Source organism: Lineus longissimus, chromosome 19 (genome assembly GCF_910592395.1).
Source record: "Lineus longissimus chromosome 19, tnLinLong1.2, whole genome shotgun sequence".
NCBI classification, from domain to species: domain Eukaryota; kingdom Metazoa; phylum Nemertea; class Pilidiophora; order Heteronemertea; family Lineidae; genus Lineus; species Lineus longissimus.
Genome location: NC_088326.1, coordinates 3,598,983 through 3,611,220, shown reverse-complemented (window position 1 = coordinate 3,611,220; position 12,238 = coordinate 3,598,983). Strand labels below are relative to the sequence as shown.

The following is a 12,238-nucleotide window of genomic DNA, read 5'->3' as shown; positions in this document are numbered from 1 at the left end:
GCCTAACCGTAGTGGCACGCAAAAAATGCTCATCTCACCTCGGAGGAGGAACACTCCATGGAAATACTGATACTCCTCCACTAGAACACATGCTGGAGAAAAAGTGGACTGAACTTTAAGGTGGAGTCATTGTTTTTTAAAACAACGTTGTTCTCTCAAAATGTGATCATTTTTACACCCATGAACCCGTTACCTGACTTGTCTCTTATTCTGCCTCCAGAGAGCAGCACTGATCGCCTGCGCGAGGCCAAGATGAGGCTGTGGCAGCCGCAGAAATGCACCGAAGTGTTTACCTCCAACTTCAACAACAACACGATGGTCTGTGCCGGATACAACATGGGTTACATCACAGCTTGCTCAGTAAGTGATAAAAAAGTGTCGATGCTCTTTGGACTCGGAGAATAAACTTTGGATTGTCAGTGAAATATATTACGAATTCAGCCAGGGAGGTCCCCCAGATTGAACTCAACAACTTTCCCCTTCATAAATTGATGCCCAGGTGATGTCACTGCACTATTGGCTGTTGGTTGCTAAGTTTTAGGCAGAAGTTTACACAAATATTGTATCGGGATTGCTTTCTGTGTCGTATGAATTACCTCAGTGGGAATGTCAACTTGGTAGATGCTTGATTTATCACTTCATATAAACTCGGAAAATTTGTTATACAAATAGTGGATGTTTGGGAGTCCGATATGGAATTTTGATGGACGAAGAAATGTCATGGCGGACGAGGCTTTGCGAGTCCGCCATGACATTTCTTCGTCCAGCAAAATTCCATATTGGACGACCTTAAACATCCACTATTTGCTATATTATGCAACCAAATGTCTTGGCAAAGAAATCAATCCAAACGACCATCCAAGATCATTTGTAAACTTCATTTTGATTGGATTAAAACCTTTTAGGATCCGTTACGACATTTTTTTGGATCCGTTATTGCTTTTTGGATCCGATACGATGTGATGACTTGAAATCACATGATGTGAATCGAGTTACGCTATTGGCCAAGAACATTTGGTAGCATAATATTCTAACATGTCTGACCCTGTTTCTGTTCATCTTCAAATAAACTCGGAAAAGTCGTTCTAACATGTCTGAACCTGTTTCTGTTCATCTTCAAATAAACTCGGAAAAGTCGTTCTAACATGTCTAATCCTGTTTCCGTTTATTTTCAGGGCGACAGTGGCGGTCCACTGATGTGCCTGGACGCGAACCAGAACTGGATTCTAACCGGAACGCTGAGTTTCGGCATGGACTGCTCAACGCTTAAAAAAGGTCAAACGAAACCGGATGTTTACACGAAAATTGGATACTACTCGAGTTGGATACAGGAAGTTTTGGCGCAGTATCAGTAACTATGGTAATGATTATAGGTGTGGCGGGGATAGTAGTCCTAGGGCTGATAGTCCGTGTAACAATAGCCCGCATTGCTAAATGTTCTGGTTAGGGTTAGCGGTACAATAGATCATGCTGCTTAATTGGTCGAATACAATGCTACCGGACTATGACTCCAGGGGGACTATATCCGCTGTCACATAGGTTTAGGATAGGAATTCTCAGGTCAGTGCGGTTTGACGGTATAACAAACCGTAACGCAGTTGGGTGGTTTTCTTAATTGGAACCCAGTTTGGTGGTATTCTGAATGCAATTGGGTTTGTGGTTTATTGAACTGGTCATGCGGTCGCGGTAGGACGTCTGAAGTGGGCGGGAAACAGAAGTTGTTGGTCGCGTGATTTCCTAATGGATGCGTGTGCAAGGCTTGTGGTTGCGGAGTATTCGTATCGTGGAACGATTCGAAATGGAAGAGTGATGCTGTAGCTCTTATTTTGGGGGATTACAGTCATTCAAGAGGGATTGAACCGAGGGAAAAAACGGGATGCAAATTACGTGTTGGCTGTGATGCAAGAGCTGGACTCTACGACCGGCAGACGATGGCGTCTATATATATTATCATATTTCTGTGATGTTATGAATTTACGAGTTAAGTGTGAGTGGATGTACTTGAATAGAGCACCTTTAAAGGGATTCTATAAGCAGCAGCGAGGCAGGCAAGATAAAGTTACACAAAGTTGCCAATAGGGGTCTCTCCCATCTTACATTACGTGGAAATTATACACACTTGTACGAAGAATATATTTAGTTCTGAATCAAACATGACCCAGTGCATATCATTCACCTGAAGATGGCCACTTTGACCCCCTGCTTCTGCCTATAGTCCCCCTTTAAATAGACTATATTCCTCTGCAAGGGGGTAGCACTGGGCGGAATCGAGCAAATTGACACACATGACGTCGTGTACCCACACGTGGGATGTCTGATGTGAAAGTGACAAGCAATTCCGATTGTTTCATGACCCTGTGAGTTCATTTTTGACGTCATGCTCCATTGACCACTCAAAAAGTTTGATTTATTCTCATCGGTGTCACTTTCCTGAAACGTGGGTATGGGACATCATGTCTATTGACTTTGTCTGGTGCTGTACTCTTGACGTAGGAATACATTCTGTGTTAGTAGTACGGTTTGTATGATGCATCAGTGCACTGATCTAGTTTGGACTGTACATCAGTCAGTGCATTGGTGCCTTTTGGTGGTGCATGAATGCTATAGTTTGGCTCGTACATCAGTGCATTGGTGCACTGCATTTAGTGCACTCCAAACAATCAGTGCATTGGCTGTACAAGAATGCTATGGCCCGTACATCAGTGCATTGGTGCACTGCATTTAGTGCACTCCAAACAATCAGTGCATTGGTGGTGCTAGAATGCTAGTTTGGACTGTACATTAGTGCATTGGTGCACTACAGGCAATCAATGCTTTGGTGCACTTTTGGCAGTGCAAGAATGCACTAGTGCACTAGTCTTGTGATGATGCATTCATGCACTTAGGACGGAGCATTAACACTTTGATTGCCATGGGCAGAGTGCAAATAAATAAATGAACTTTGGGTAGGACATTGACCTACAAACAGGTTTTTAGGTCAGTGGGTGGAAACATGTTAGAGAGACACACGACCGTTCTAAAAATAAGCAAATCTATCTGTGAAGGTTACACTGCGGGTAAATTCATATTTCTAAGCGAATATCAAACTGTAAGTTCAATGTATAATTCGTTTTCTTGCTGAATCGTTCCAGGTTTACGTTAGTGGGCTTTGTCTTTGTGTACTGGACAATTCTAACCTGAACAAAATCATTTTATCGATTCACGGAATAATACTGAGGCATTGACGCAAAATGTTAGTGTATATATCAAGGCAAGATATTTTTAGACTTAGCGTGTTCTTTTTAGGTATAAGTGGCATCTTTGTGACTTATACTCAAAGTAAATGTTGAATGTTTCATAATCATGATTATATCTTGGACTTCCTGAAACAGTCTTCTGGGATTTTAAAATGTGGGTCTTTGCTGCGGTATTTGTCATCAGAAGTATTAGATGATGCCAGTTTTTCTTGTGAAATATAATTGTACAGTAGAAAAAACATAAATAGCATTGTATTATAACTGTAAATCAGTAAATTTGGAATGACAAACTACAGCTTAAGAGTAAGGAAATATTATGTCGGACTCTGTTTTGATAGTTGTAGGAGTGTCACATGTTTTTCTGTTGAATATCTCGGGGGTAGTACAGCTACCCCTATTGACAAGATACCAAGATTTATTATTTTTAATTTTCTTATTTTTATGTGCCAAATGTTACTGTTAAATGTATTTTATTGATCTCATGTTTGTCTTGTCTCTGTTCTGTTTCTTGAGGGGTTCGCAAACAAGCGATTTTTGTCTCTGCGACTTGGGATCAAGATCTCATGCAACAAAAATTGCGGTGGTATTTGCAGGTGAGACCTCTCGGCGACTTTGTCGAACTTCAGGTACCTAGCTCCTTCCTATAGTCCCCCTTTAAAAATGTGACGTCACTATATGTTTGTATCTATTTGTCAAATTGTTGTTTGTGTTGAAGAAATTGTAAGGTAGGGTGGTACAATTATTTCCCCAGGATGAAAATAGCCCTGACAGTGTTGAAAAGAGCTGCTTAGTACCTTTTAAGTGTACACTGAGTCTATAATTGTATATAGGGCCATAATTGTAACACCTTACCTTAACTGACAAACAAATTTTTGGGATGTTTTTGTTCGGGTACACCAGGGTTTTCGGTGAGGACCTGACCAAATGAAATTTGGTGGTAGCAAAAAAATAAGGAAATAGCACAGAAGTTGCGTTACAAGTGAGGTATGGGGAACATTTTGAAATTTGATGCTCTGAGATGCAATTTCAGGGCTATTCTGTCAAAGCAAAAGTGCTCCTGGAAACATATTTTCTTGTATTTACAAAATCATAAAATGTCGGGATGTTTGTGGGTATAGGTTTGGCTCTGTGGTTAATAAATCGCAAAAAATTTGTCTCGAATCCTACTCTTCTATAATCATCTTGTGATGTATTTATTGAAAAAAACTTTTGTAGGGTTTTCGACAGACGTTTTCAACCAGATTGTTAGCGACCACCCAGTATAAACATGGCATATTTATGATATCGTTAAATGTACATATCTCAGACTATATGTATATCAATGTACACATGTACATACACACTTATGTATATTGTAGTTGTTTATGTGGATTGTATATATGGCCAACTCTAATTTATCAAATGATTATCTATTAGAAAAAAATTAGTATAATTATGATATCTATAAAACTGTTGCAGGAATATTGATGTTCAGGTTAATTATGAAAAAACATTTTTCATTAAATTTGAAATGTGATTTTTAGCGACCCTGGTTCGTGAAACTTCTGACAAGGAGGGTAAGCATCATTATTTGCATGGACCTTTCTACCTGTAGCCCCTGTTGTGCAGAGTTATTTTTAGAATGGGAAACCCCTTTCAGTCTCCTCAATTAGGGGTTATCTCAAATGACGTGATGTTTGTTTACATGCTGGCAAGGGCGTTGCTATGGTTTCGACGGAAGCAAAGACTTACATATACTCCCCCTATTGGAAGCATCAGAAACCAACATGAAGTAGATCAGTCGGATAGTTTTATGCAGCAGTCAATGTGAACCCTGTACCCCCCTTCTCAAGGGAGCAACACTTTTTACTTAGTAAGAGTGACTATAAGTAACTTTCTGTTAGAAATGATGATGGGGTTAACAAGTAGGCTAAACTACCTCTCCTTATCGACAATAATTTGACAGTGTGGGGGGGGGATTGTTCACACATAATTCTGGACTAATTTGCCACTAAATTAGTGGCGACTCCTAAGTAGGGGGGGTACAGGATTTGCATTGACCATTGCATTATGTTCATAACATGACCGACATAAAAATCGCGATTGAATATCTTTCATTATAATTATCGCCTGAATCATGTAACTAGATGTAATACTCAGATGTTTCTACAGTACTGTGTCCACGTACCGCTAAGGTTGTAACTATCGTGTAATAAATACTCAATCAATATCTATAAAGGCATATCAGATAATATGTACAATGATGTAACACTATTTTGGTGTTTTGGTGTTACGAGTTTAGAGTAGATCGCCAGGACTGTTGACAATATAACACACGGATGTAATACTCGCGTGTTTTTTCAGTATCTTAATATAGTTATTTCAGAGTGGTCAATTTATTGGAGATTCCCAATACTTGAAAAATTAAGGTCATTGGGCCTTTATGTCTCTGCGCTGGATACGTGCAGCCGCTGAGGGAACTTACTTTTGATTCAGGGTGTGTTCTGTATGACATTGTAAATACAAGATGTAATATTCAGATGTTTCAGACGTTATATTATATTCGGATTCAATCTCCGTCACTGAGTTCTGAAGTCGCTTGTACCGACAATGATTGATGGCTGGTGTTGGCAGAGGTTGCTATAGCAACTGTAGTACTCCTGTGGCCGAGGTTGATTGTGATTCTCGAGACAAGTGAGCCGCAGTATGTTTGGGATGTAATCATTTCGAGAGGTAAAAACCTTTTGGGCGCTAAAATTGTGCAAAAGAAAGTTCTTTAAAATCTCTGATTTTGACTCGCGAGGGACCACTGATAAGGCCAAGTAACGGACTGTAGCAAAAGGATATGAAGCCGAAAAAGTCATAAATTTGGCCTCTCTCCAAACCTTCTCCCCTCCCAAAATGGTGCAGTTTGATGCAATGGAAACTACTTGTCATGCTAATAGCTTTAACTGCCCTTGGATAATTATTGAATGAAGCCGTTTTTTTGACAGCAGACAAAATGCCTCGCTGACCCTCGAACAATATTGTTAACTCTCTTTTCGCTTCAAAATACTTCTGCTTCAGTCTCTCAGGGAAGTCTGAAGAAATTGTGCATGTGTCTACATATTGTTGCCAATACATTTCACTTTCAAATGTCCTGAAATGTACACAGGCGTGTATCGGTTGATGGCCAGTCCCTAGATGAGGATATTCATAGTTTGTATCATTTTGACAAAAACTGACAGAAATTTTTTTAGAGTTTTACCTGCAGAGGGAGCTCCTTTTGTTGCAGATTGCAATGAATATCATCGCAGTGACAAAAATCGCTTGTCTGTTGAGAATTTAGGTGATGCACTGCAGCCGGTGAAGTATTGTGAGAACCTATGACACTTCGGATATCCGAGCTTGTTTGTTTTTTTGTCAGAAATGTTTTTGTGGAAATGATAAAAAATGGATGACTCCTGTTTTTCACTGCCAGTTTATTGTGTTTTATTCTCACTAAATGTAAATAGCGTGACACTCTCTATGTGCCAAAAACTGTCAAAGTCTGGAACTGACCATATGTACCAACATTACATGTTCTCCCTGTCCATAAGACACCTCGCTATAACGAACATTTTGCTTGGATCCTAAGGTGTTCGTTATAAAGGGGAACCTCTGTAGTCAGATGATATTCATATTGGGTGAAACTGATTTGTAGTTTTTGAGAAAATACTCCAAATCCTAGTAAAATACTACATGCACATTTTCTGGGGGTTGGTTTGGCTGGTCTTAACTCGGTGTAATTGTAAACTGTGGTCCCCATATCCAGAGTCCTGTACATTGTAATTATAAACAACTTGACAACTATAATACTTTGACTGGTATCATCTTCATAAGAACAGCAAACTTTTTAGCTTGTTGCGTAAAGAAGTTTTTGAGGGGAAGCTGCTTTGGAAAAATGTTGATCATCATCAAATTGCCATGGGTGCTCCTTCCTATTGGGGTCAATTTAAAATCTTGGTGCAAGCATAGGTAGTCGTGAAACTATTTAGTGGGGGGGGGGGCTCGGGGTAGCTCTTCCCCTGTTGACAATCCTGCAGAATATCCAAGAAAACTACATAGAAAAACGTTTTGTCAGCCAACGAGAAAGGTTTGAAGAATTGTTGACAGGGTCACTGCCTTCAAAACCAAATAGCAACTACGACACCCCTGTCAGAGAGGTTGTTCCAATGTTTGGCAGTTTTTGGTTAATGTATGTTAATATATACATAATTATAATGAGATTCTAACTTTATTATAATGTAAAATAAAATTAACGATGTATACAATCAGTGGTTCATTTGCTGTTTATGGGAAACAACTCTTGTACTTGTCTTGTCCTCATCTTGACGACAGGTACAACCGGTGTACAGGTACAATCTGGCCATAGATAGAGACAGCTCAAGTAGCCTCCTTGAAGTAGCTCATGTACCTGAGACAACATCAGGACCCTGCCTCTACCATTGGTAGAGCTTCTATCAGATTGTGCTCTTGAAGACAGGTACAACCTGGCCAAAGAGACAGCTCAAGTAGCCTACTTGAAGTAGCTCATGTACCTGGAACAACATCAGGACCCTGCCTCTGCCATTTGTAGAGCTTCTATCAGACTGTGCTCTTGAAGACAGGTACAACCTGGCCATGGAGACAGCTCAAGTAGCCCACTTGAAGTAGCTCATGTACCTGGGACAACATCAGGACCCTGCCTCTGTCTTTGGTAGAGCTTCTATCAGATTGTGCTCTTGAAGACAGGTACAACCCGGCCAAAGAGACAGCTCAAGTAGCCTACCTGCCATAACATATAATTGTAGCGTCTGTTTATTTTACCTTACTACACACAGGGTGTCTCAAAAAGAATCTATAAGCATTGAAAGCAAGTACCAGATATTCAGACATCGTCACAACCTATCATTGTAGGGTCTGTTTAACCTGCCTTGCTACACACAGTGTGTCTCAAGAAGGATCTATAAGCATTGAAAGCAAGGGCTGGACATTGAGACATCGTCACAACCTATCATTGTAGAGTCTGTTTAACCTGCCTTGCTACACACAGGGTGTCTCAAAAAGGATCTATAAGGCATTGAAAGCAAGGGCCGGACATTGAGACATCGTCACAACCTATCATTGTAGCGTCTGTTTAACCTGCCTTGCTACACACAGGGTGTCTCAGAAAGGAACTACATGTGTATAAAAGCCTTGCTAGCAAGGACCGGGCATTGAGACATTGTCACAACCTATCATTGTAGCGTCTGTTTAACCTGCCTTGCTACACACAGGGTGTCTCAAGAAGGATCTATAAGCATTGAAAGCAAGGGCTGGACATTGAGACATCGTCACAACCTATCATTGTAGCGTCTGTTTAATCTACCTTACCACACACAGGATGTCTCAAAAAGGCCCTATAAGCATTGAAAGCAAGGGCTGGACATTGAGACATCGTCACAACCTATCATTGTAGGGTCTGTTTAAATTGCCTTGCTACACACAGGGTGTCTCAAGAAGGATCTATAGGCATTGAAAGCAAGGGCCGGACATTGAGACATCGTCACAACCTATCATTGTAGAGTCTGTTTAACCTGCCTTGCTACACTCAGGGTGTCTCAAGAAGGATCTATAAGCATTGAAAGCAAGGTCCGGACATTGAGACATCGTCACAACCTATCATTGTAGAGTCTGTTTAACCTGCCTTGCTACACACAGGGTGTCTCAAGAAGGATCTATAAGCATTGAAAGCAAGGGCTGGACATTGAGACATCGTTACAACCTATCATTGTAGCGTCTGTTTAACTTGCCTTGCTACACACAGGGTGTCTCAAAAAGGAACTACGTGTATATTAACGACTTGTTAGCAATGGCCGGTGTAATGTTTTTGAGTGTTTCTGTTTTTGAGTGTTTCCCCTCATTGTTTGGGAACGCTCAAAAATAGATTGACGAGAGTTTTTCTGTGTATCCCCCCTATTGAAAAGTCATGGTCTCTCTAGCTGCCTATTGTTTGGAAACACTGAAACATGGGGAACAACCACAGATGTTACACCGGGCATTGAGACATCGTCAAAACCTATCATAGTAGCGTCTGTTTAACCTGCCTTGCTACACACAGGGTGTCTCAGAAAGGAACTACATGTATATAAAAGCCTTGTTAGCAAGGTCCGGACGCGAATGGTTTTTCCTGAACCTTTGGGGCACTATTGTGTACATTTGTACAGGAACTTTCAGCCCATCAGATTTCGACCAATACATAACGTCAGAAGTCTTAGAAACTTTAGAGCAGGTCATAGAGCGCTCGTCAGAAATGGCAGAATACGATGTTCGAGCCAAAGGTCGCGAGTTCGAATCCCGGTTGTGGACAACATTTTTATTTTTTATTTTTTATTCTTTATATTTATTTTTATAATGCGTTTCTTTTCTCTTGTTACTTAGATATTAGATATTTGAGTTATTTCTGCTGCCTGCAACATACCTACAGAAAGGACAATAACAATAGCCCATTTCCAAGATGTAAGGGATAGTCCTTCAGATATCATATTGAGTATGAATATACAATGAGACTTGTCTCATGTGAATGGTCTTCCTCCAGTATGAATATGTTTCTCCTCAATGAGACTTCTCTTTCGATATTGCCTCATGTGTATGGTCTTCCTCCAGTATATTTTGATACTTGAGTAACAAGCACAAAACAATACAAGCTTACTTCTAAGTTTCATCATGAAGCCCCGATGTCGACACAGTTTTATCGGATTCTGATTGGCTGAGAACCTGTGTACAAATGTGCACTGTACTGCCTGAAAGGTTCAGGAAAAAAAATTCGCGGTCCGGACATTGAGACATCGTCACAACCTATCATTGTAGCGTCTGTTTAACCTGCCTTGCTATACACAGGGTGTCTCAAGCAAGGGCTGGACATTGAGACATCGTCACAACCTATCATTGTAGCGTCTGTTTAACCTGCCTTGCTATACACAGGGTGTCTCAAGCAAGGGCTGGACATTGAGACATCGTCACAACCTATCATTGTTGCGTCTGTTTAACCTGCCTTGCTATACACAGGGTGTCTCAAGCAAGGGCCGGACATTGAGACATCGTCACAACCTATCATTGTAGGGTCTGTTTAAATTGCCTTGCTACACACAGGGTGTCTCAAGAAGGATCTATAAACATTGAAAGCAAGGGCTGGACATTGAGACATCGTCACAACCTATCATTGTAGAGTCTGTTTAACCTGCCTTGCTACAGACAGGGTGTCTCAAAAAGGATCTATAAGCATTGAAAGCAAGGGCTGGACATTGAGACATCGTCACAACCTATCATTGTAGCGTCTGTTTAACCTGCCTTGCTACACACAGGGTGTCTCAAAAAGGATCTATAAGCATTGAAAGCAAGGGCTGGACATTGAGACATCGTCACAACCTATTATTGTAGCGTCTGTTTAACTTGCCTTGCTTCACACAGGGTGTCTCAAAACGGATCTATAAGCATTGAAAGCAAGGGCTGGACATTGAGACATTGTCACAACCTATCATTGTAGCGTCTGTTTAACCTGCCTTGCTATACACAGGGTGTCTCAAGCAAGGGCCGGACATTGAGACATCGTCACAACCTATCATTGTAGGGTCTGTTTAAATTACCTTGCTACACACAGGGTGTCTCAAGAAGGATCTATAAGCATTGAAAGCAAGGGCTGGACATTGAGACATCGTCACAACCTATCATTGTAGCGTCTGTTTAACCTGCCTTGCTATACACAGGGTGTCTCAAGAAGGATCTATAAGCATTGAAAGCAAGGGCTGGACATTGAGACATTGTCACAACCTATCATTGTAGCGTCTGTTTAATCTACCTTGCTACACACAGGGTGTCTCAGATAGGAATTACATGCATATAAAAGCCTTGTTAGGAAGGTCCGGACATTGAGACATTGTCGCAACCTATTATTGTAGCATCTGTTTTATCTGCCTTAGCTTGCTACACACAGTGTGTCTCAGAAAGTATCTATAAGGCATTGTAAGCAAAGGCCTGACATTGAGACATCGCCACAACCGGTCTCTCTCACACCAGAGAGACAAACGTTTGCAGTGTTCCTGCTATATATACAGGATGTCACCGAAAAAGGATACATAGAGCCTAAAGGGTCCGGTTTTAAGATGTTGTCACATGCTATCTTTCACAACCTACATACAGCTCTTTTGATCTTGTTAGACATACTATCGCGATTTACCTTGCCCTATAAAGGATGTCACACAAAAATTCATTTAGCCCTTTGCTAATCAAGGGCTGGATATGAAGACATTGTCACAACCTATAAGTGTCCAACAAATGATGTCCTGAATGACATGGTTATAGCTCAATCTTCTTAATCCTCTCTTTCCTCTATATCCTCCATTTCCTCAAATGGAATAGTCTCAGATTGGTGAAGGTAGAGTATTTTGTACACTATGTAGTCAGAGTGTCCATTCAGGGAGAAGTTCAACTGGGCTTCAATTCTGGCCTAAACATAAAGGACGAGTACAGGCAGGAGTCAAATAGGCCAGGTTATATTTCAACAAGTGGCAAATAGGTGTTGCTATTACTATTACACAGTGCATCAGCACTGCACATACTGTCTTGCACATGCAACAAAGCCGACCTAGTTTCCTAAAATACACCGTTAAGCTGTGCATTTTTGTATTCTGCAGACCACCCAGGGATCCCAACCCCTTTAAAAGAAACTTAAAATTATCCTAAGGTTTCCACGCATCACAAAACACTTGTCCCAGTTGAAAAGGCAGAATAGGTCGAATAATACGACGGAGCGTTGACACCCTCTCGTCCTGCGCGAATTCGTTTGAAATATCGTCCGACGAAGGAACCGTCCTCGGTGTAACCCAAGATGTCCAAATCGTCCGGGTCATCCTCTGCATCAACATAGAATGAAACGGTCCTTACTTTGCGTCGACGGCCGGATCCGCTGAAAATTGAGGAGAGTCAGAAAGTGAGGAAGACAGAGATAGAGTTTGAAAGACCGAGGTGGAGACTGTGCGTCACAT

At 41.0% G+C, this 12,238-nt stretch overlaps 1 protein-coding gene across 5 annotated transcripts in view; it reads left to right on the top strand.

The window, feature by feature from the left end:
- LOC135503121 (uncharacterized) overlaps positions 1-7,493 on the top strand; it is a 78,253-nt gene extending 70,760 nt beyond the window's left edge. For all 5 annotated transcript variants that reach the window (XM_064796481.1, XM_064796483.1, XM_064796482.1 and 2 more), the window contains 2 exons: positions 221-360; positions 1,176-7,493. In XM_064796481.1, the coding sequence (XP_064652551.1) occupies positions 221-360; positions 1,176-1,355 (320 nt within the window). In that variant the 3' untranslated portion in view covers positions 1,356-7,493. The remainder of the gene's footprint in view (positions 1-220; positions 361-1,175) is intronic.
- The last annotated feature ends 4,745 nt before the right edge of the window (positions 7,494-12,238 follow it).